We start from the raw sequence: 24,099 nt of genomic DNA, 5'->3' as shown, positions 1-24,099 counted from the left end.
TGAATATTCTTAGAGAAATATGGAGTAATCTAAACTTCTACAACATCGCAAATGAATAAAATAAATGTCGGGGTTTAAAAAAAAAAGTACAAATTGATTACATTAGTTTTATTTTGAAGGGCGCGAGTCGCTGTTTTTGTGAAAATGCGGAAGTAGAAATGTTGGACTCCTGAGTCATCGCAGTTTAAAATCTGGAGTCAGGAGCAAAGTGCCAACATCATCCAGTGTTTCTGTTTTAAATTCACTTCTGGGACTAAGTTCAATGGAGGGCTCCGTGTCGAATGTAGAGATCTGTAACTTCGCGTACACGGGGCAGTTTGACAAATTAAGACAGTGCATTTTGTCAGATAAAAGACTCGCTTCAAAAACGGATCAGGTACAAACATGAGACAGACACATGACACAGCAGAAAATATCACTGCTGCTGTACGAATATACAACTAACTACATTAAAATAACGTGGGGAAATGAACCAGGCTAAACTGTGATGTGTTTAGGACCGGAGGACTGCTCTGCACTGGGCCTGCTCTGCGGGACACACCGCCATAGTGGAGTTTCTGCTGGACATGGGAGCTGATGTCAACCTGCAGGACGATGTGAGTCTGTGTATCTCCTCCTTTTGTCTATTACCTTCAAAGTCCAGGATAAACTGTGCACCTGACCAACTCCATCTAACCGCATCCTCCTCATCATCCTTCTTTCATTCTCATCTCATCCTTCTTTCATCCTCCACGTCATCCCCCTTTTATCCTCCGCATTGTCCCCTCTCATCCTCCACACCATCTTCCTCTCATCCTCTGCATCATCTCCTCTCATCCTCTGCATCATCTCCTCTCATCCTCTGCATCATCTCCTTTCATGCTCATTCATCTCATTCTCATTTTTCTCGCATTCTCCTCTCATCCTTCTAATTTTCCTCAAATCCTCTTCTCATCCTCCTCTTCTTTCTCTCATTCTCCTCATCCTCCTTTCATCCTCCTCTCATCCTCCTCTCATCTTTGTCTCACTATCCTCCACATCCTTGGTGTATATTTCTCTGCGCTTCGTAAAAAAAAAAAAAAAAAAAAGGACCTTTTACCAAAACAATCCACAGACCTGTTTGTTGTCTTTATCAAAAAACTGACAGTTGTTTGTGCCAGTGGAGGAAAAGCACTTTACTGGCACAATTTGAAGATGTGCGTAATGTCGACTGTTAAAATAGTTCTATTTTTTCAACCTGTACATTTGATTTTCCTGCCAAAGTGAAAGTGGTGTTTTGGTCTGAAGTAAAGTACGTTTTTAGGCGTCATGGGCCCCTCTTCACATCGCGGCTTCAGCAGGCAGAGAAGACATCGTGCGCTCTCTGATCTCCAAAGGCGCTCAGCTCAACTCTGTCAATCAAAATGGCTGCACGCCTCTTCACTACGCAGCGTCAAAAGACCGATACGAGGTAAGTGATTCCTGATTCATTCATAAATATCAAACACTTAATGATAATTGATCTGTTTTTGTAGATCGCTCGGGTTCTACTAGAAAACGGAGCCGACCCCAATGCCACAGACAAGTTGGACTCTACTCCACTTCACCGAGCGGCCGCCAAAGGAAACTACCGCCTCATCCAGCTCCTGCTCAAACAAAGCGCCTCCACAAACATCCAGGACTCCCAGGGCAACACGGCTCTGTAAGACTCCAGGATCTCTGTGTTTTTAAAGAGACACTATGGAACTTTTCATGGGGAGGATCCGCTGCCTGCTTATCTCTATGAAGATGTTATTAATTCAATTTTAATTCAATTTTATTTTATTTTTCACAATGGTCAGTGTAATGTAAGGCACATATATACACACACTTGTAGCACATACACATCCACATCTACACACTCAGCGTTTACATTATTGTGTCTCCTGGAATGTTCCACAGTATGGCGTTAAACATGTCATCTCCATGGAAACATATGTGTGACTCCATTGGGCCTCTTTAAATGGCAGATCTGTGGAGAGGCAACCCTCCTCACTTTGGGAATGGATGAATAAGTACTAGATTCATAAGTTCAGTGCAGTACTAGGCAATAACATTCTGTCTGGAGACGAGCAGGTGGTGGACACTACCCCAGAAAAGTTACATAGAGCAACTTTAGCTATAATTTTGAAATGCTGTTGTCTTGTTTTTCCAGTCACCTGGCCTGCGATGAGGAGCGGGTAGAAGCGGCTAAACTGCTGGTGGAGCATGGAGCCAGTATTTACATTGAGAACAAAGAGGAGAAGACCCCTGTTCAGATGGCAAAAGGGGCTCTGGGGAACATTCTGCAGCGGATCGTGGAGGGATGAGGCTGTGCTGCTGTTCAAGGGGTCACTGTTAACAAGATCCAGAGACGGGATCTGTGTGATATTTAACAGGAGGATGAGCTTTACAATGACAGAGACGATGTGACGTAACAAGAGACGCTTGACTCTGGTTTTCTGCACTATGCCGTGTTTACTGCAGCCGTTTAAACGACAGGATGTCTAAGTGGCTTTAATGTTTAATTAAAAAAATAACTAATAAACAAAATAGGCAGGTTTTCAGTCATGTCCTCAAAGGTTTTATGATTTTTACATGTTGTAAAGTGTCACGCTTCCAATAAGTTTACTAACCTCTGCATTATATTTACTTTGCACAACAAGGTGAGTCTAGTACCAGATTATTCAACTCAATATCATTGATTTAAACAACAGAAAATCAACAATGAAGCAGACATTGGTCAAAACAGACAAGTAGATTCATGAACAGAAGACAAGGAAATGGAAAACTCTCCCAGAGCGCCCCCTGTCCTTAGATCCTTCTTCTTGGCAAGGAAAAACTTAAAAAAAAAAAAAAAAAACACTGGGAAAAAGAACCACAGTGAAGGACAGATCCACTCCCATGGACTGAACCAGGACTAAGCCAGGACGGGCTGCAGATGTGTCCAGGCAGAAGGCAGGACTCTGCAAACTGCGTCTCACACTTAAGCACAGTCAAATGTGTGGCTCCTCTGAGGCTTCAGTGCAGGTTCTGAAGGGGCCTGTCCAAAAAGCGATGCTGTGATACTAGAAAAACACTTTGAATTGATTTGAATGAGTTTTAAATAATAGTAAAGTGCTCACTCATGGTGTGGTGTCTAATAACGTTGTCAGGTCAGAAAATCAGAAAAGTAAAAATGACGTTTAAGTTTACTGAAAAAAATCACAAAGACAAAAGTGGACCTAATGACCTAATATTTTTAGAATGGTCAAGTATTGGTTTTGAAAACAGCATCATATTGTTTTACTCATGATAATTGTGTTTTTAAATATTTATTGATCAGGCTTTTTATAAATCAAGCTGAAGGTTTAGTATCGTGACATGTCTGCTTATTTTATGATCCTGTGTAAATACTGGGGTAGTACAGGACAATAAATCATAAAACTGAGGAAACTTCACTTTAGACTAAACTAAAAACTAAAGTGAAAAGTGAAAGTAAAGAAAAATGTTATCATAATCATCTTGAAATGTCAGATATGAGGAACATTTTTCCCCCAATCAAAACCCCATCTTATGTAAATCATATCAGAGATGTGTGGGTGTAGTTTCAGATATCAGAGATGTGTGGGTGTAGTTTCAAATAACTTTAAACAACCAAATACTCTGTACTGCACAAACAGTTAGGAGGAACAATAAAAAAAACAAAACTCTCCTGCTCCACACAGACAGTCCTTTGTGTCCGGACAGAACCAAAAGCATTTCCAGCTCTGGTTAAATTCTTCTGTTGGTGAGTAATCATGAATGGAATTTTGCCAAAATACCAAACTCTTGATGTGACGCATCTGAACATCTGACTGAGTCTGCAGAGGACAAACATCCAAACTATTTCCTCTCACTTCACTTGTCAGTCTGAAGGTGTTGTGATGTGTGCTGAAGGTTTTGTGTTGAGTTTATTGTGAACTTTGTCCACTGGGCTGAAAACGTTTTTTACATCTGGCAACCCCGCGTCAGGGCGCAGTCCGCTTCCTCTGTGCAAGGTTAAAGAAAGAACAGACTTTTACGTGTGAAATGGGGCTTTTATTTCAGATTTAACTTTTAGAGAATCCTTCGTTTGAACTGACTCGACATTTTAAAGGTAAGAGTTCACGTTAACGTCAGTGTTTTGTTCTGAACGAGGTCGAAAAGGCTAAAGCTAAAGCTAACGCAGTTAAAGGCGAGGCTAACTCTCTTAAAGGCGTTATCTCTGTCCGTGTGTCATTAAAATGTCTGAGGCCTGAGTCTAAACTTCAGCTTCACCATGTCTCATCTCTGGTTCTTTTTCTGTCTCTGGTCTCTGTAGATGTTCTTTATAATCCTCATGTGCGTGTGTTTTTAGCCCAGTGGAGCTGTCACTGTCTCCTCTGTCTGTGGGACCTGTGTCTTTTATCATGTTTTTGTGTTGTTTGCCGACCCGGGTTTTACAACATAAATTGCATAGAGTTAGTTCTTCTTGATATGTGTTATTTTATTAGTTATTAGCTGCTGAATTAAAAGCCCAAGTCTTACAGGGTGTGTTTAATGTTGGGTGTGTTGTGTTAATCCTGGACAGGCTCATTATGTAACACATTCATCAGTTTGTACATTTTTCTTAAATCCAGACCGTCTGCTCCGTGAAACTGTGTATATTTAAATTATTTTTAAATGTAATGCTATTTTTCAGTGATGCGTATTTACTGAGGGGCCCCGGGGACCACACGGGCTGGAATATTCCCACGCATTGCGTCATCACGTTCGCTGCACGCCCACGTGACGCCCACGCACGCTCACGTACGCCGACGTTACCCGAAACGAAAATATTTCAGAAATTCTAAATGAACGTGCAAGAATTTGGACTAAAAAAACAAAAAAAAAACACATCTTTGTATTTTCCTGTTTTAATTAAAGACTTGGAATCCTGCAGATCTATTATTTACAAAATCTTAAACAAAAACGTCCTCAATGACACCTGAAGGCTTTCTACAATAATAAAAAAGTAAAAAAATAAAATAAAAAAAAATTCTAAATGAACATGCCGTGTACCAGTTTTTATGTGCATGATCAAAATGCTAAATCCTTCATAATATGTACTAATTGTCAGATGAAATTAATATTTTGGTGGTGCTTCCTCCTGCATTGTTTGAATACGTGTCACTGTGATTCGCTTTTTTGATGGAGGGCGTTTTCGAATAGTTTCTGTTTCTCGGAATAGAGAAGGGGGGGCACATGCCCACGCACTCCCCCCAGTCTTGTGAGGAATGCTTTATTCTGGCATGAAAACCCACTTGTGCACAAAGGCCTGTCACTATAACACATTGTGAAGTTTGATATATTGCTGAAGCCATCCATATTCTTCCTCTTATCTGTAACCGGGTCACGGGGGCAGCAGGGACTCCCAGACGTCCCTCACCCCAGACACGTCCTCCAGCTCCTCCGGTGGGACCCCAAGGTGTTCCCAGGCCAGAGAGACATAGTCCCTCCAGCCTGTCCTGGGTCTTCCCTGGGGCCTCCTCTCCCCTGTAAATATACACTCACCTGAAGGATTATTAGGAACACCAGACTAATACGGTGTTTGATCCCCTTTTGCCTTCAGAACTGCCTTAATTCTACGTGGCATTGATTCAACAAAGTGCTGAAAGCATTCTTTGGCCCATATTGAGAGGAGCATCTTGCAGTTGATGGAGATTTGTGGGATGCACATCCAGGGCTGAAGCTCCCGTTCCACCACATCCCAAAGATGCTCTATGGGGTTGAGATCTGGTGACTGTGGGGCCCATTGTAGTTCAGTGAAATCATTGTCATGTTCAAGAAACCAATTTGAAATGATTGGAGCTTTATGACATGGTGCATTATCCTGCTGGAAGTAGCCATCAGAGGATGGGTACATGGTGGTCAGGAAGGGATGGACATGGTCAGGAACAATGTTCAGGTCGCCCGTGGCATTTAAACGATGCCCAATTGGCACTAAGGGACCTAAAGTGTGCCAAGAAAACATCCCCCACACCATTACACCACCACCACCAGCCTGCACAGTGGTAACAAGACATGATGGATCCATGTTCTCATTCTGTTTACGCCAAATTCTGACTCTACCATTTGAATGTCTCAACAGAAATCCAGACTCATCAGACCAGGCGACATTTTTTCCAGTCTTCAACTGTCCAATTTTGGTGAGCTCGTGCAAATTGTAGCCTCTTTTTCCTATTTGTAGTGGAGATGAGTGGTACCCGGTGGGGTCTTCTGCTGTTGTAGCCCATCCGCCTCAAGGTTGTGCGTGTTGTGGCTTCACAAATGCTTTGCTGCATTCCTCGGTTGTAACGAGTGGTTATTTCAGTCAACGTTGCTCTTCTATCAGCTTGAATCACTCGGCCCATTCTCTTCTGACCTCTAGCATCAACAAGGCATTTTCGCCCACAGGACTGCCGCACACTGGATGTTTTTCCCTTTTCACACCATTCTTTGTAAACCCTAGAAATGGTTGTGCGTGAAAATCCCAGTAACTGAGCAGATTGTGAAATACTCAGACCGGCCCGTCTGGCACCAACAACCAGGCCACGCTCAAAATTGCTTAAATCACCTTTCTTTCCCATTCTGACATTCAGTTTGGAGTTCAGGAGATTGTCTTGACCAGGACCACACCCCTAAATGCACTGAAGCAACTGCCCTGTGATTGGTTGATTAGATAATTGCATTAAGGAGAAACTGAACAGGTCCTAATAATCCTTTAGGTGAGTGTAGACGATAAATGATAATATTGAAACTCATTCGTGCCACTGATCTAAAAACCCAAGCGCAGATTTAAATCTACAATATTGTTAAAAATCATGAGATGCAATAAATAAACAGCTGAATGAAACACATTAGTCATTAGTTTGAGTCTGTAATGAGTCAGATAAGTTAATCATTCATTTTTATGGCTTTAATCTCATCATCCAGCCAAAAAAAATAAATACAAGTAGTGCAAAGAAAAAGTACACACAATAAATATTTAGTCTTTTTTTTCTTTTTAAAAAATTATTCTGTATTTTATATGAGTTTTTGTGTTCATTTTAAACTCTGTCTCGTTCTCACTGCTGTATTTCTTTGATTTGCAGCTGTCATCTTAGGTCCAAGTCCACGTCTATAATGTTAGACCTGGAGTCAGACAATGCTGGGTCCTTGGATTTTTCATCATTGTTAAGTCGCCAGCTCTCATTTAATGGGTCCCATTTGGCGGAGCAGGTGCCCCCAGAGAGACTGGCACGCGCTGGGCTCTACTTCACAGGAAAAGGAGACAAAGTTCAGTGCTTCAGCTGCGGAAAGACGCTGGACAACTGGAGCAGGGGAGATGTACCTGTGGAGAGACACAAGGAGGTACGACCATGCACACGCACACACATGCACGCACACACACACCCCCACGCGCGCACACACACAATAGTAGATTACCACCAGAGAGTGAATGAAGTACAGTGTAGGATTTTACAGCCGTGACAGGCCTGTAAAGTGCGTAACAAGTGAAAGTCTTCATTTTGATTATTTTCATGGAGGTCAGATTGGCCGTGTCAGAACTGATTTCCTATGACCACGTTTACTGAGGCACATCCAGCTCATTATAACTCATGTGTCTAAATAAACAGATCAATAAACAGATGTACAGCTGTTTATTGATCTTTTTAAGTCTCAATTATGCATCTTTTTTTTGTTTGTTTTTGGTTTTTTTACCATTTTCCTGTAAAATCTGAAATAATTGAAACAAATTTTTAACCCTAAATCACCTTGTTGCTGCAGGTTTCACCCAAATGCACATTCATTCGCTGCGTCTATCCCAACGGTTCCCCTGCACAGAATAAAGAATACAACGAAGAAGCAGAGCGAATCGAGTATGGCCTGAGAATAGGAGAGGTGGTGGATGAGACCACTTACCCTAAAGTGCCCCACATGAGGAGCGAAGAGGCGCGGCTCCAGACGTTCGCACAATGGCCATCCAGCTGCCCCATGAGACCCTCTGATCTGGCCCGCGCAGGTTTCTTCTCCCTCAGGAAGGATGATCACGTCCAGTGCTTCTGCTGCGCTGGTATGATCGGCGCCTGGGAGCCTGAAGACGACGCCTGGGGAGAGCATGAAAAGCATTACCCAAACTGCTTGTTCATTCTGGGGCATGACGTTGGCAACATACCCCTCCAGGGTGGTTCTCAGGAGGAGGACGGAGGCAGGAGGGCCGTCTATATGGGCACATTTGAACAGAGGCTCCAGAGCTTTCAGGGCATCAGCCATCCCATCAGCCCCGAGCGTCTGGCCCAGGCTGGTTTTTACAGCACAGGTATGACATGGGCCGTGGGGTGAAGTAGGGATGGAATGATAAACAGTAATATCGTTTATGATAAAGGGCCGACCATAACAGTTGGTGATTATATAAAATGTTCCACCAACAAAGATAATTTTTTTTATATCTCCAGAATGAGCAGAACAAACAAACTTCTCTTCTGGATCACTGTTGTTTTCAATTAGAACAAAGTACAGAACTAGAACTGTTTAAATATGGACCCTGTTCATAACATTAAAATTATAATTATCCAGAACATTTTAAACTGTCAGCAACTTTAATAATTATCCTGGTATAACCTTGAATTATAATTATTTTGCCCATGAGAATCGTGACACCACATTTCAGTATCGTCTCATGTCTAGACTATCAATTTATCTTAATAAGCTGCTAAATATAAGGAAAATCTACAGTTCTTACTTAAGGATGTCGATTGTGAAGTTGGAAACATCACAGTTTTACATTTATTCACAAAGAGCCATGGCAAAAGTAAACTTTACCTTTATTCATAATAGTTTATAAAGTGGGTCAGATACGGCAAAATCACAATCAACTCTATTACTAATGTGAAACGCAGCCAGATAAAAGTGTGCGGTGTTCAGGCGTTCCTTTTGGGGTTTCTATGGTTATTCTTCGTTTATAAAATTACATTGTGACTTTTATAATCACAATTATTGGTTAAAAATAAACTAGACATGCCTAATTTATTTCTCTCATTTTCTTTTCGTCATAATGAAATAAATAATGGGGGAAAAAACAAAACAAAACTTCATAATACTACTAATAATAATAGGTTTACTATATGAACAAAAGCAATTTATTTTCTTCTTGGAGCCTGGATAAAAAATGTAATTTGTGATTTATATTACTAATGAATAAATAAATGTCCTTTTTTGAACATAGTAACACACTGCACCTACTGTAGTTATATTGTACTTTTTAACTGGGTAAATGTGAGCTTGTAAATGACTGATTTGGGTGAGTGTTGTTAAAACATAAACATTAATCTCTTTGTTTTCTTATAGGCAAAGGAGACAGAGTGCTGTGTTTTTCCTGTAGAGGGGGTCTCAAAGGATGGGAGCCTGAAGAAGACCCATGGGAAGAACACGCCAAACACTTCCCAGGGTAAAATTCAAATCGAACATATAACTGACCTAACTGCTGTTTTTTAGGGATGCACCGAGCCGATGGTTCTGGTAAAGAAATAAATGCTGTTTTCAGTCTCTTCTCTGGTATCTGTTTACATTGGGAATCGGTATCGGAACTGAAAAACCTGAGTCGGTGCATCCCTTTGGCGTTTACTCTGTGTGAATTGCTAAACTTGTTCTTTGTTAAATACAGATGTCGCTTCTTATTGGCAGAAAAGGGCCAGGAATTTATCAACAGAATTCAATTACAAGGCACCGCTGTAAGTTTAAAGTAGCAGCTCTCTTGTATATTATTATAATATTATACTGATATTTCCATAACATTTTGGGTCTGTTAACATACTGTATAACACTTTTTCAGGCAACAAGTCACCAAAATGGATATTCAAAAGAAGAAGACGGTAATGGTTCAACTTTCTGTGATTATACTATTAAAACCAATGGAAATGGCAGAGAAATTAAATATATTTTTTGTTCATTTTTGCAGAGGACAAGCCACCAGAGAATGCCACAAAAGGTAATGGACTATTTTTACCAAAGTACCACCAAAATTATCTTGTAATGCGGCAGTGAGCGCCACCTCATGGTTCAATTTCACATATATTTTTCCCATAGATTTTCTGAATAAGAAATAAAAGATGACGAGGCTGATCAAGTGTGTGTAACTAATTACCATAAGACCCATTTTCTTATTTACAATCTTTTTCTGAAACTTTACAAATTGGCAAAATGTTTAATCACTTTATACACTGCCTGGTCAAAAAGTCACCACCAAAAAAGTTCCCACACTCTAATATTTGGTTGTTCCTTTAGCTTTGATTACGTCACATTCTCTGTGTCATTGTTTCGATTTCGCTTCTGCAACGTCACAGATTTATTTCCATCCAGTGTGGCATTAATCTTTCACCTGTTGCATTGATGATGGTCGAGTCTGACGCTGCTCAAAGCTTCTCCAGCACAAAGATTCTCACTGGGGTTAAGGTCTGGACTCTGTGGTGGACGATCTATGTGTGAAAATGACGTCTCTGCTCCTGATCCACTTTGTCACAGTTTGAGCCTGATGAATCCTGGCATTGTCGTCTTGGAATATGCCCAAAAATCCATTGACAGAATAACCTGGTCATTCAGTATATTCAGGTGTCAGCTGACCTCATTCTGCTGAACCTCGACCGGACCAACTGCAGGAGGCTCGGACCTATTTGCTTAGTTAAATCCAGGTGGAGACTTTTTTTTGGCCAGGCAGTGTAGTTAGCACATAGCTGGTTAGCCTCCATTCTGCCTTTTTAAACTCTACATATTTGAATTTTAAGTCTATGGGATTTTTAAGTGTGTGAGATTTGTTTGGAGTGTGTGGAGTTTTTTTTCTGAACCTCAGAGGATTTTTACTTTTAGGCTGAAATTATAATGGAAAAAAAGAATTTGAAAACTTATGTCTGGAAAAACATCTCTAGAGATAAACCAGAGGACTTGTAGCACTTTTGTGCCATTTAAAATTTGATAACAGCTTTGTTTAAAACTCAAGTTAAAATAACAAAAATTCCATTATAGTGATGGCAATTCCACTGAACATAGTGACAAGTGACAACATCATTCTCATTGGAAAAAATGAATGGGAACTGCAGGCTACGAACACGCCTATTCCACTCAAACATAGTCAGCATAATTATATTTAAGATTTTTCCAAACTGTTGCCTATTTTTAATTTTTTTATTTTAAGATTTGTTTAAGTACTTCCTAGTTGGACATGGGCAGCAGTCGGACACATTAACCATGTCAACTGTCTAAATTGCACAATAGTTCTGAAAAGATTAGTAAAGTAAATGATAACCCTTCTATTTGGTTAAATTAATGTTTAATCTGTGGTAAAACTGTGGTCCTCACTCCAAATGGTCCCTGCATTTTAAATGGATTTTTTGGTGTTAATGACATAGATGTGGTGGTATTCAGTTTTACAACTTACATCTTTTATCTTTATTTGTACAGGGAGAGCCCAATGACACCAGACTCTAGTTTTCATGAGCCCTGTTCAAATACAGAACAATACAAACAAAAACAAACAAACCAAATAACAACATAAATCCATTAAAAACAGGAGAAGGTTGATTATAAATGTTTATCTCCACATTATTAAAGCGCTGCAGTGGCTCCAGTTTTATATGTCCTTTTAAATGGACTTAAATTTTGGGAAGCAAAACAACCAAAGGCTTTTTCCCCCATTTCAGTTCTAGAGCGACAGTTTTTAGACTTGGACCTTCATGAGATCTTGGATTTAAAGTTCAACAAACAAGTGACATATTGAGTCAGTGTCAGGTAGTCCCATAAATACATTTATAAATACATTTATACAGTGTTGTTCTTCTGACAGATGCAAGGACTAACCTACTTTTTCATAGAGTGACTGTGATGGTTTAAACTCATCACCTGAAACAAAGGTCTGAGTGAAACAGTCTAAAGGTTTAAAGCAGAGGCTGAAGTCTGTGTGTAGATTACCTCTTTTATCCAGTATCAGAGAGAAAATGGTATCATCTGCATATAAGTGGCTTTCTCTTAAATTGCAGCCAATCAAATTAATAAATTAATTAATAAAGATAGTAAAAATTAGCAGGCCCAAAATTGAACCTTGGGGCACTCCTCTGCTTAAAGTTAAAACAATTGATTTAGATCAATTTTAATATGTAATAACAAACCTTTTTGTTCCAGATGAGGATCCTCTGAAGAAGCTGGAGCAGCTGCAGAGGGAGAAACTGTGTAAGATCTGCATGGACCGGGACATTTCTGTGGTATTTGTCCCGTGTGGTCACCTGGTCGCCTGTCAGCAGTGCTCCAGGGAGGTCACCAAGTGTCCAATCTGCTGTAGCGCCATTACGCAAAAAGTCAAGACCTTCATTGCTTAAGTAAATAATAGTCCCTGCACTTCACTGCTGCTTTTACTTTTAATGGAATATATTTTCAAATAATTGTAGATGGAGTGTAATATATTTAAAATTCCTGTTTTGTGTTGATTAAGCAGATGTAAACAAAGTATTTTTGTAATCAAGATGACACACATGTAATTTTAAGTTGATGTAAATAGCAGAAGCCAATGATTGAGGTCTTTTATAACAAACTGTCAATGTGTCCATGTCCCTCTGTGTTCAATAAACCATAGGTGCCTTTGGGTTTTAATTTGCTCAATTACCACAAAATCAATCATATGAAATACAATGCCAAGTTTATTCATATCGCACATTTAAAACGACTTCAGCTGACCAAAGTAGTGTAAATTCAGTATCTCAACAATACCTTGCTGTGTCTTGTTGGTTGTGTGTTTTTTATTTAATTTTTTCCTCTGTGTTCATAAACTATAGAATAAATTGGTGGGTGTAGGACTCCAAACTTTCACCTTAAGGAAAAATCAAGGTACATTCCAGTGTACACAGTGTGATTTTATCAATAAAGGTAGTCGTGTCAATACTTTGTGTGTGTGAGTTGTAATTATTCACATAGGCCATGATGTGCAGCAAAGGTTAGTTTATATTTATTTATGTAATGGAGTTAAAATTCACTTATTACTGTTTCATAAATGTGTATCATGTTTCATTTGAACTTTTATGAATTTTATAATTTTGACATTTTTGTATAACCGGAAGTGCACATTGCTCCTGTTTTATTTTGGTAGCGTCACTTCCTCTCAGTCGCCTGTTGCTGCAGACGGTGAGTTCAGCCTCAGATGAAAATAATATATTTTATAAAACTGATTCACTGTTAGCATAAATACAAGAACACGTGTTGATAAGACTATATTTTCACGCGTAATGAATGTATTTTGGAGCATTAATCCTAAGTTTTGTAAATTTAATTCGGACTAAAGTTTTCAGTTAGCTTTGTATTGTTACATGGAGCTAATGGCGCGAAAATGAACCGTCGCGTCACGTGCTGTTCTTGTTCTCATAGGGAGCCGTTCTCATTGTTACAGGAGCCACACGGAGCCGTTCTGGTTCTTACAGGAGCCAGAGAGCCTCATGTGTGAAGACGTATTAATAGAGTATTTATATGTTTGCCACAGGAATGTTTGATTTTATTTATATCTATGATTAATTATTTTACTGTTCAGACATGAGTAATATAATTGTTAGTGTGATTTATAAGTCCTGTGTACTGTGATATCATGGTAATAACACTCTCAGTAGCGTGTTGGAGACTGCAGGGGGAGCCACTGTGCCTGATCTGTGAAGACATTTTAATAGACTATATGTTTGTCACAGGAGTAAAGCTGAGTGACTCCTGTGTCTTGTCTTTCATATACAGCCTGTGTAAAGGTTTGCAGCGATTACATTTACATTTAGTGATTTTATGTTACACAGTTCAGTCACATTGATCTCAGTCCTTTTGTGCTGCTAGTTTCAAGCCTTAAAGGTGCACAGTGGTGGATGATCTGCTCCTTGGTTGGCTTTACCTGAAATGTTTCACAGTATGGCATTAAACTAGCCTATCTTACATTTATTATACCACAAGTGTTTTAATGGTCATAAATACCTTGAAAAACAAACCTCTCCACAGATCTGACCTGGCAGTGACATCACCTTCTTGTCTCCATGGAAATCGATTTCAGGCACGTGATGGACTCAAACCACAGAAGTTCCATAGTGCACTTTGATAAAGCTTGTCAGGAAAATATTAACGAAATCCATATTTACCAGGCCCAGCCTATAATCAGACTGAGCAGCGGCGTAGGGCCCCGAGGCCATCAGGGGGCCCTCAAGAGCCCATACATTTATATTGAAAACAATATATCAAGTTTTATTGGACACAGGGCTAGTGTGTTTAAAACAGCCTAAATGTCCCTCTCAAATAATTACATTTGTTTTATAGTAGCAAAATATTTACTGCTGCCTACATTTGTTTTTGAGCAGAGGTGAGGACAGCTCTGTGTTTTACAAAGACCTTTAATAATGTAAATGTAACCCCACTGTTGCCAACGGAAACACATTAAATTAAAAGAATCTTCACGCCCCCATATGTGTTTGTGTTGTTCTTATGTTTGTGTTGGTCTTATGTTTGTGTTGTTCTTATGTTTGTGTTGGTCTTATGTTTGTGTCGTTCTTATATGTTTGTGTTGTTCTTATGTGTTTGTGTCGTTCTTATATGTTTGTGTCGTTCTTATGTGTTTGTGTCGTTCTTATGTGTTTGTGTCATTCTTATGTGTTTATGTTTTTCTTATATGTTTGTGTTTTTCTTATATGTTTGTGTTGTTGTAGTTGTGTCATTCTTTCAGTCTTATGTTGTTCAGATAAACACAAATGCAGTTGGTCAAGATGATGAGAGCAGAGTCATAATGTGTCAAATGTGAATCACCAATTGCAAAGTGAGGAGGAATCCGCTGTCAGGGGCCCCAGAGACAAATTCAGCTTAGGGCCCCCTGAAAGCTAGGACCGGCCCTGGTATTTATGTTGTTAAGAATTGCCATTTTGTTCATTGTGAAAGAAGCAATGTGAGTCAGAGGGGCTGAGTGTTTGGCCCCTCTGTGTGGCTCCTCTGTCTCTGGCTCCTCTGTGTGGCTCTTCTGTGTCTGGCTCCTGAGTTTGGCTCCTCTGTCTCAAGCTCCTGTCTGTGGCTCCTCTGTGTGGCTCCTCTGTCTCTGGCTCCAGTCTCTGGCTCCTCTGTCTCTGGCTCCTGTCTCTGGCTCCTCTGTCTCTGGCTCCTCTGTGTGGCTCCTCTGTGTATGGCTCCTGTGTTTGGCTCCTCTGTCTCTGACTCCTGTCTCTGGCTCCTCTGTGTGGCTCCTCTGTCTCTGGCTCCTCTGTGTGGCTCATGTGTTTGGCTCCTCTGTCTCTGGCTCCTCTGTCTCTGGCTCCTGTCTCTGGCTCCTCTGTGTGGCTCCTGTCTCTGGCTCCTCTGTGTGGCTCCTCTGTCTCTGGCTCCTCTGTGTGGCTCATGTGTTTGGCTCCTCTGTCTCTGGCTCCTCTGTCTCTGGCTCCTGTCTCTGGCTCCTCTGTGTGGCTCCTCTGTGTGGCTCCTGTCTCTGGCTCCTCTGTGTGGCTCCTCTGTCTCTGGCTCCTCTGTGTGGCTCATGTGTTTGGCTCCTCTGTCTCTGGCTCCTCTGTCTCTGGCTCCTGTCTCTGGCTCCTGTCTCTGGCTCCTCTGTGTGGCTCCTCTGTCTCTGGCTCCTCTGTGTGGCTCCTCTGTCTCTGGCTCCTCTGTGTGGCTCCTCTGTGTGGCTCCTCTGTCTCTGGCTCCTCTGTGTGGCTCCTCTGTGTGGCTCCTCTGTCTCTGGCTCCTCTGTCTCTGGCTCCTCTGTGTGGCTCCTCTGTGTGGCTCCTCTGTGTGGCTCCTCTGTGTGGCTCCTCTGTGTGGCTCCTCTGTCTCTGGCTCCTCTGTGTGGCTCCTCTGTGTGGCTCCTCTGTGTGGCTCCCCTGTGTGTCTCCTCTGTGTGGCTCCTCTGTCTCTGGCTCCTCTGTGTGGCTCCTCTGTGTGGCTCCCCTGTGTGTCTCCTCTGTGTGGCTCCTCTGTCTCTGGCTCCTCTGTGTGGCTCCTCTGTCTCTGGCTCCTCTGTCTCTGGCTCCTCTGTGTGGCTCCTCTGTCTCTGGCTCCTCTGTGTGGCTCCTCTGTCTCTGGCTCCTCTGTGTGGCTCCTCTGAGTGGGGGTTGTATTCCCCGTGTAGTTCTCTCATGTGTCCTGCAGGCGTCGGCTCTTCCTCGGTGTTGTTCGGCTCGTTCTCTGGCTGCTGGCCGCTAGGTGGTAGCTCTGCACCAGGATTTCCTCCTCTGAGGTCGTCGAAACAACAAACCGAACTACGGAGCAGCGAGGCGGCAGACCGTCCGAAACCGCCTCTGACCGCGACTTTTAAACTCTTTTTGGTGATTTTAGCGGGATTTGAAGCAAGATTGGAAAAGACAATTATAAGTTAGGACTCTACCACTGCTGTATTTTTCAACAAGGTAAGTTAGCTGTAAAATGGCGGAGAGCTATCTGGAAGTTAGTTGAATTGTATTTTGCTAGCCGTGGTGCTAGCCGCGCTAGCCGTGATGCTAACGCGTTAGCATCAGAGCGTTAGCATCAGAGCGCGAGCCGTGAGGAGCTCAGCGCGCGGCGCCTCCGTCACAGCGGTACGAGGCTACTTCGGTACTTAGCAGGCCAATAAACTGCATTTTCACCATAGTTACGCGTAATGACTTGGCTCACAACACAAAAACACCACTTAATGATTTAAATCACGTTAAAATACTTTGTATATTTGTAAACAAAGTGTTTATTGCTTATGCAATACGCTGCTGAACTCCGGAGGCAAGATGGAGGACGCAAGGACGTGATGTTTTTTTAGGCGACGTTAGCATTAGCAGGAGCAGAGCTAGTGATCTAGCATCGATATTCTAACTACAACATGTTTGTCAATATATAATTGTTTTACTGTCAGCGGAATAGTAAATGCAGCTCCTCCGGGCCTTGTGTTCCGTGTAAACAGGCTGAAGTGTGAGATACAATGGAGCCTTGTTTCTGGGTTAGCGGCGCTGATTCTACTAGGGCTGGCGTTGTTTTGTTATTATTGAGTCTAACTGTGGTAGCTTCAGTTAGTTTTCGTGTTTATGTCACCATAACATGCTTCGGTGCCAGTAAAGGGTTGATTTTAAACGAGTGTTCTCTTTTACACTCAATAGCCCGCTTCCATCACATGGGTCTATTTTCCTTTTAAGGCGAATGATAAAGTTTGAGTGGCTAGTGGCGCTAGCATCCGCCGCGCACCGGCGTCGATTTTGACAGAAGCCGGAGGAGAGCGCGGTGTGGCGGGGCAGAGGGAGCGAGCACAGGCGCTGGGTTTAGGCGCTCTTCACTCCAAGTTACGGCCAGGACGGGCTTTCATTCTTTAGTTTAGAATAACAGCGACATCAATCGATCCACAACAATGAGTTTATGAGCTTCACTCAGCGATTTGGCGCCACTTTTAGTCAACACCCATGAACGCGACATCACGCAAACCTCTGCAAACGCGCAGGGATCATCCACAAAGAGCCAAACAGCCCTTTTCCCTCAAATCTGACTCTCCAGTGTGTTATTTGACACAATTACGTTTACTTACTTGGTGCATTGACTACAGTGGAAGTTTGTGGTGCTTGCTCAAACACTCGACATGATTCAGGTTTAGGCTTTTGCTCAAAGACTAAAGAGGCAAAAGTCTGTGTATTGTTTGCAAATGTAATAATCATAAACAGTGACATCCACTCTTGACTCAGTGACTGCCTCTGTTCTTGTTTCACGGTTTGCATATACATTCACAGTGACATTTGCATGGGAACTAGTCCAGACGTGTTGAGCAGCTCCGATCCCACATGTTTCAGTGTAACTTGCGTGTTATTATTGCACCAGTGATTTTAATGACGGGAGCAAAGTTATCGGTCCGTATGTTCTGTTCAGTCTATTCAAAGTAGCGCACAGATCAAAGCCTGTGGCCTGCAGTGTCTTGTTGATGTTGATACCGGTGTTTGATTGGCTGAGTCCACAGTGGGGCGGATAGGACTGTGCCATATTTGGCCATTGAGGAAGACACTCGTCCTCTGTGTGTGACGTTGTGCGTAAACCCAGGGAAGCCGAGAGAGAACGGAAGCCAATAAGGGCGAAGTCTGCGCGTGACTGAGCTAGTAGTGCCCGCCCCCGTTACCATGTGAAATGCTTTTTTTTCTTTTTAATTGGTTGGCATTAAAGAAACGCTTGGCTTGTGTTAGGAGATGGAATTGTCAATGTCCCCTTTTGAACTCCCTGTTACTACAATTTGTACTAAAACTTCTGCATCTATCTATCGTTATTTTTCAGTTTTACATCTCAAGTCGCATGCAACGGGCCCAGTTGTGTATATACTGAAAATCGCAAATCAGTCATAAGTTGAAGTTATCCAGAAGATGTTACAGAAATGATAGCGGCACCAGAAATACCGCCAGAGTTCGCCTATCCTCAGTAAGTGCACAGTTCTACATCGCTGTTCAAGTGATTCAAGTCAGAAATTGTATAAAAAAAATTCATATCTGACATTTGTCTTCTAGGGACACAGACACACGATTCTCCTCAGACACAGACTTCTCAGAGGATATCGATGGAAGAAGTACAAGCTCCAAAGGAAAGGTATGTTGCAGTTTTCTTACCGTGGGTCACGCTAGTCAGGGCAATTATACAGCTACACAAGGCTCTTTCCTCTCTTTCTAAAAGAAATGGGGCGACATTTGACCTGCTGCTCTGGCTAAATGTATCTTAAAATGTACCGTAATTTTTCACATTTGTAAAAATAATAACAAAACGTATCTTAGTGGCACATAAAATAATTTGTTACATGTTGGAGTAAACATACAGCCATATAATTATACTATTTCCATTTTACTCATAAGTCACATTTGAGTATTAACATTGTTCGATATCTAAGAACTTGTAAAGATAATGTCTAAGTGTCATTTTATTTTCTCCAGGGGGGTAAGAAGGGCAAGAAGGCAGCAGGGGAGAAAGGCAAAGGAGGAAAGGGGGCGGGCCGACTGAACGGGCACCACCAGGAGAATGGCATGGAAAATGTCATGCTGTTTGAGGTGGTGCGGCTGGGCAGGAGTGCAATGCAGGTGAGCAAACGTACAGCGCAAAGCCTGTATATATAAGATGAACACTGAGCCTGCACAGGGATAAACAGAAAAATAACACCGATGTTGTTGTTCTAGTGCGTTGTAGATGACTGGATAGAGTCTTATAAGCATGACAGAGATGTTGCACTATTAGACCTCATAAATTTCTTCATCCAGTGCTCAGGATGCAAAGGTATGGATCTTTACAAAGTTTTTTGTTCTGGGTTTCTGTTCTTGTTTTTAAAAATCAAACATTTTATCCTCTTGTTTTCAGGTGTTGTCACCGGAGAAATGTTCCGTAACATGCAGAACTCAGAGATCATTCGACGAATGACAGAGGAGTTTGACGAGGTTCGGACACGGCTTGACCCTTCTCTGACATAAACTACTTCTTTTGCGTGTTATGACTTGTTTTTAATGAATATTTGTGTTGTGTTCCTGTAGGACAGCGGTGACTACCCTCTAACTATAGCAGGGCCTCAGTGGAAAAAATTTAAATCCAGTTTTTGTGAATTTATTTCGGTGCTGGTTCGTCAATGTCAATATAGTATCATCTATGATGAGTACATGATGGACACAGTCATCTCTCTCCTCACCGGACTATCAGACTCCCAAGTCAGAGCCTTCAGACACACCTCAACACTGGCAGGTGAGTGGGCGGGACAAGCCACTGCTGTAATTTCTAATCATGTGCATTTTATACAATATGGGGTTGGTACATTTTATATGGGCTGTAGAGCTGGAGTAGTTACGCTTTTGCATTCTTGTCTTATTCAAATATTCAAATGCATACACAATGCAGAGAGACATGACCATCTCTTTCCTCTCCACGGCCTTCCTATTTTTTGTAATGAACATGACCAGTCAAAGGTTTGGACACACCCACTCATTCAATTTTTTTTTTTTTTTTACTTTGTACATTGTATATACACATAAAAGATAACACATACAGGAAGTTAAATATATGGAATTATGTAGTAAAGAAAAAAGGTTTTTATATATAATATTTATCTGTCAAAGTCTCCTCCCTTTGCTTTTGTCAGAAAATCTTTAGTGGTGCAATTTACCTTTTGTCTTTACTACATAATTCTATATATCTTGCTTCATATATTTGATGTCTTTTGTGTGTTTTTAAAATGTAGAAAGTAGTAAAAAACGCTAAATGAGAGGTGTGTATATGTGTGTCCATATGTAAATCTGGTCTTGAGTTTAAAAAGTGATTAAAATATTAACATAGAATCGACCTGATCTTATGAACCTGACTTTTATTCTCCTTATAGCCATAATTAACAGTGGATTTGAAGCGAAAGCGTCAGATGTCTAGTTTATTTACTTTTTGGACCTTATTTGATTTGAACAGCGATGAAGCTGATGACGGCCCTGGTGAATGTAGCTCTCAATCTGAGCATCAACATGGACAACACGCAGCGGCAGTACGAGGCCGAGAGGAACAAGATGGTGGCCAAACGGGCCAACGACCGACTGGAGCTGCTCCTACAGAAACGCAAAGAGGTACGGACAAGACATGAACAAACACAAAAACACAAGAGCTGCTCCATGTGCAGATTAAATTTTATAGAACTATAGACTGTATGACAACGTGACTAAGTGAGTGTGACGTCGCCCATAGCGTCGAGGCTAGCAGTTACAGCGGCCAATTTGGAGCCAGGTTCCACATTTGGGATTCCATCCGCGAGTATCATAGCAACCAATGAGCCAATCTGGGGCGAAGCTGTTGACAAAAATGACGATCTGACAGCAGCAGTTAGAGAGAGGGGTCAGAGTTTTGTAATGTAAAGTGAATTGGAACCGGAAGTGCGCCCATAATCACTTCCTGTTTGGAACGCGGCGGCTAGCAGGTTAGTTATGTCCATTTAGATGTACAGTCTGTGTATAGCGCACACTTAAATAATTGTTTTAATTGATAAACAAAAAATTCTGACCAGACTCTAAAGCTGAAGCCAGTCGGAGCTGAGGCCAATGCTCAGGTCTCACTCTGGGACTCAGAGATAAACACACCACAGAGACATAAGTTTGGATTTGTAAATGAGACACAATATTTAAAGAGCGGTATCAACCCTGTAGATCCTCCACACTGTGTTTAGTTACTCAAGCAGGGCTCCTGATGCCCAATGTGAAAAAATAAAAAATAAAAGCTTTTTTTTATTAATGGAACTTTATAGACTTTTATGTAATTGTGGTTTAATACAAATAATAATAAATAAGTATAAAAGTATATTCCTTATGTTATTCTAAAAAAAAAACTTTGAATAGATAAAAGTTGTCGTCATTGAGATTTTATAATTATTTCTTCTTTAATAAGTGTTGAATATAGAGTTTAATGCATGTGCAGTATAAAGTATGAATTGTATGTCTGGATAAAATGTATTTATCTAGCCGTTTATTGCTGAAGCTGTTGAAGGACAGTATTTATATTGTGATGGCTTAAATAAGCAGTGGGTTTTGGTGCACACAACTCAAACCCTAAGCCCTGTACAGTCTCAACTCAGAAAAATGTGCTGACTCTGTAGTCTAAGGTTGTAGTAAAATGGAGTATGTGCAAAGTTACAATTATCATTATTTAAAAAATGTACAAAATCAATGAGAATCTAAAAATCTGGCAAATGTGATTTAAAAACTGCACTGAACATGTAGAGGAAGTATCAGCGATGGTCACCTGGACACTGTCGGCTCTCACCCAGAAGCCATTTTCAATTGATGGTTTGAGACCCAATAGACAAGTCAAAATATTGCTAGAAAACTTACCAAAACTTGAATAAAATGTGCTGATAAAATTTAAAAACCCAGTTTATGACTAGAAAATGTATTATACTAAAAGTTGTGATGTTTTCTTCATATTTTCATTGGTTATATAATGTTTTATTCATACATCCCATGTCCCATACTGTAAGAAGCTCACACATGTCACAGCGTGAGCTTCACTCTACATAAGCTAAATGTGAAGTTAATGACCTTATCCTGGTGTATATTTTCCAACAATTATCCTGTGTGAGTTGTTGGATTGGCATGGCTCCTGTAGGCTCCTCTAGGCTGCTATATATGTGTGTAGACTCTCCTGTAGGCTATGTCATTTTGTAGGCTGTATCCCCTTTGGCCCCTGTAGGCTCTGTGGCCCCTTTAGACTCTGAAGTCTTTTAACTCTGGCTTCTACAGGCTCTGGCCCTTTAGCCTGTGTCATTGTTATGCTCTGGCCCTGTTTAGGCTCTGGCCCCTGTAGCCTCTGTCCCGTTTAGCCTCTGGCCCGTTTAGCTTCTGTCCCGTTTAGCCTCTGGCCCGTTTAGCCTCTGGCCCGTTTAGCCTCTGGCCCCTGTAGCCTCTGCCCCCTTTAGCCTCTGGCCTTTTTTAGGCTCTGGCCCCTTTTGCCTCTGGCCCCTTTAGCCTCTGTCTTTATTCTCTGGCCCCTTTAGGCCCTGGCTCCTTTAGGCCCTGGCTCCTTTAGGCTCTGGCCCGTTTAGCCTCTGGCCCCTTTAGCGTCTGGCCCCTTTAGCCTCTGACCCGTTTAGCCTCTGGCCCCTTTATCCTCTGGCCCCTTTATCCTCTGGCCCCTTTAGTCTCTGTCGTCGTTAGTCTCTGGCCCCTTTGGCCTCTGTCTTTATCCTCTGCCCCCTTTAGCCTCTGCCCCCTTTATCCTCTGGCCCCTTTATCCTCCGGCCCCTTTAGTCTCTGTCGTTGTTAGTCTCTGGCCCATTTAGCCTCTGTCTTTATCCTCTGGCCCCTTTAGTCTCCGGCCCCTTTAGCCTCTGCCCCCTTTAGCCTCTGCCCCCTTTAGCCTCTGCCCCCTTTAGCCTCCGGCCCCTTTAGCCTCCGGCCCCTTTATCCTCCGGCCCCTTTATCCTCCGGCCCCTTTAGTCTCCGGCCCCTTTATCCTCCGGCCCCTTTATCCTCCGGCCCCTTTATCCTCCGGCCCCTTTAGTCTCTGTGTTTATCCTCCGGCCCCTTTAGCCTCCGGCCCCTTTAGCCTCCGGCCCCTTTAGCCTCTGGCCCCTTTAGGCTCTGTCTTTATCCTCCGGCCCCTTTATCCTCCGGCCCCTTTAGTCTCCGTCGTCGTTATCCTCTGGGCCCCGCGGTGTCTGTGCTTGTGTAGAGCATTACTCACACATAATTGTCAGCTGATTGGGTTATGTAATAGTGGGACCAGTGGGCATCCATCTGTTTGTGGCTGTGCCTCCGTCTGCATGGTGCCACATTTGGCTGTCACACACGTCTTGTTACGTTCACAATACCTTCTAGTCATGTTCTCTTTACACAACGGGCTCATCCAGGGCGAGTGCTTCATGTGTTTGTTGATGTACTAAACATTCAAACTATTTTAAATATATGTTGGTATCAGCCGATGTCCGTTCTGTACTGATGTGACTCTTTCTCTTTGAGCCCTTTTTTAAACAAACTAATCAAAAGTGAAATAGTAGAATGTTTTTGACATGCAACACATCATTTTTATTTTCGAGATAAATACATTTTATTGTTTTTACAAAAGTGAAAGGTGAAATACTGATCTTTATTCAAAGTTATTGGCCTTGCTATGGATTTTAAAGGGCCATATTTTGCAATTTTTTCGTCTATGTTCTAATGTTATTTACTCATCTCAAACAGACCTAGAGTTATGTTTTGTTTCATTCACAAATATTTAACACACAGACCTGCATATTTAGGCTTCTCTCAAACAGAAAACACTCTGTTCCACCTTGTGATGTCATCATGTGGTAATACGTGAAGTGCTCCACTGTGTTTTTAAACGCCTCACACCTTCACTAGAATCATTTGGATCATTTCAGCCTCAGAATATTCAATCTCTACTGAACTAAAGGTAAAAGGAGCTGTTTTTAACTTAAAAACTACCACTTCATGACATCACAAGGTGGAACGGAGCATTTTGAGCTTTGCAGATGTTACAGACTAATAATAAATTGTGACTCAAACATGTGTGAATGAAACAAAACACAACTCCAGAAACATGACTGAATTAGAACATGGATTAAAGTTCACACAAGTGCATTTTGCCTAATAGACGACCTTTTAAAAGCTAAAGATCGGTTATCGGCCACCAGGACAGACATCGGTATTGGCTCAAAAACAAACA

The 24,099-nt window shown here is 41.7% G+C and overlaps 3 protein-coding genes across 5 annotated transcripts in view; all 3 read left to right on the top strand.

The window, feature by feature from the left end:
- Nucleotides 1–144: 144 nt before the first annotated feature.
- On the top strand, nt 145–3,672 carry psmd10 (proteasome 26S subunit, non-ATPase 10). The gene is made up of 5 exons (XM_033974064.2): nt 145–376; nt 498–596; nt 1,283–1,429; nt 1,494–1,660; nt 2,153–3,672. Exons 1-5 carry the CDS (start codon nt 263–265, stop codon nt 2,304–2,306), a joined length of 681 nt encoding a protein of 226 aa, XP_033829955.1. The 5' UTR covers nt 145–262; the 3' UTR covers nt 2,307–3,672.
- Nucleotides 3,652–12,881, top strand: xiap (X-linked inhibitor of apoptosis). Of its 3 annotated transcripts, XM_055224653.1 has the most exons (9): nt 3,810–4,093; nt 6,086–6,143; nt 7,068–7,326; nt 7,744–8,275; nt 9,304–9,403; nt 9,620–9,686; nt 9,788–9,827; nt 9,914–9,943; nt 12,127–12,880. In XM_055224653.1, the coding sequence occupies exons 3-9, from the start codon at nt 7,099–7,101 to the stop codon at nt 12,318–12,320; spliced, it is 1,191 nt and encodes a 396-aa protein (XP_055080628.1). In that variant the 5' UTR covers nt 3,810–4,093; nt 6,086–6,143; nt 7,068–7,098; the 3' UTR covers nt 12,321–12,880. The 3 variants fall into 3 exon arrangements, with proteins under 3 accessions (XP_033830523.1, XP_033830521.1, XP_055080628.1); XM_033974632.2 differs by lacking the exons at nt 3,810–4,093; nt 6,086–6,143 and adding an exon at nt 3,652–3,745 and having other exon boundaries at nt 12,127–12,869; XM_033974630.2 differs by lacking the exon at nt 6,086–6,143 and having other exon boundaries at nt 3,808–4,093; nt 12,127–12,881.
- Nucleotides 12,882–16,141: 3,260 nt separating this feature from the next.
- Nucleotides 16,142–24,099, top strand: part of stag2b (stromal antigen 2b) — a 33,312-nt gene continuing 25,354 nt past the window's right edge. The window contains exons 1-8 of the mRNA XM_033973465.2: nt 16,142–16,343; nt 18,211–18,351; nt 18,438–18,516; nt 18,855–18,998; nt 19,095–19,191; nt 19,273–19,349; nt 19,443–19,647; nt 20,359–20,510. Coding sequence (XP_033829356.1) covers nt 18,308–18,351; nt 18,438–18,516; nt 18,855–18,998; nt 19,095–19,191; nt 19,273–19,349; nt 19,443–19,647; nt 20,359–20,510 — 798 coding nt within the window. The 5' untranslated portion in view covers nt 16,142–16,343; nt 18,211–18,307. The remainder of the gene's footprint in view (nt 16,344–18,210; nt 18,352–18,437; nt 18,517–18,854; nt 18,999–19,094; nt 19,192–19,272; nt 19,350–19,442; nt 19,648–20,358; nt 20,511–24,099) is intronic.

The sequence above is a fragment of the Periophthalmus magnuspinnatus genome, chromosome 10 (genome assembly GCF_009829125.3).
Source record: "Periophthalmus magnuspinnatus isolate fPerMag1 chromosome 10, fPerMag1.2.pri, whole genome shotgun sequence".
Taxonomy (NCBI): domain Eukaryota; kingdom Metazoa; phylum Chordata; class Actinopteri; order Gobiiformes; family Gobiidae; genus Periophthalmus; species Periophthalmus magnuspinnatus.
This window is presented reverse-complemented; position numbering and strand designations above follow the sequence as displayed.

Excerpts from the sequence above, each read along its gene's own strand:
- psmd10 (XM_033974064.2), top strand. The coding sequence starts at position 263 with ATGGAGGGCTCCGTGTCGAATGTAGAGATCTGTAACTTCGCGTACACG. Across the intron at positions 377-497 it reads TCGCTTCAAAAACGGATCAG|GACCGGAGGACTGCTCTGCA; the intron begins GTACAAACATGA and ends TGATGTGTTTAG. Across the intron at positions 1,430-1,493 it reads CGTCAAAAGACCGATACGAG|ATCGCTCGGGTTCTACTAGA; the intron begins GTAAGTGATTCC and ends CTGTTTTTGTAG.
- xiap (XM_033974630.2), top strand. The coding sequence starts at position 7,099 with ATGTTAGACCTGGAGTCAGACAATGCTGGGTCCTTGGATTTTTCATCA. Across the intron at positions 9,404-9,619 it reads CACGCCAAACACTTCCCAGG|ATGTCGCTTCTTATTGGCAG; the intron begins GTAAAATTCAAA and ends TGTTAAATACAG. Across the intron at positions 9,944-12,126 it reads ACCAGAGAATGCCACAAAAG|ATGAGGATCCTCTGAAGAAG; the intron begins GTAATGGACTAT and ends TTTTTGTTCCAG.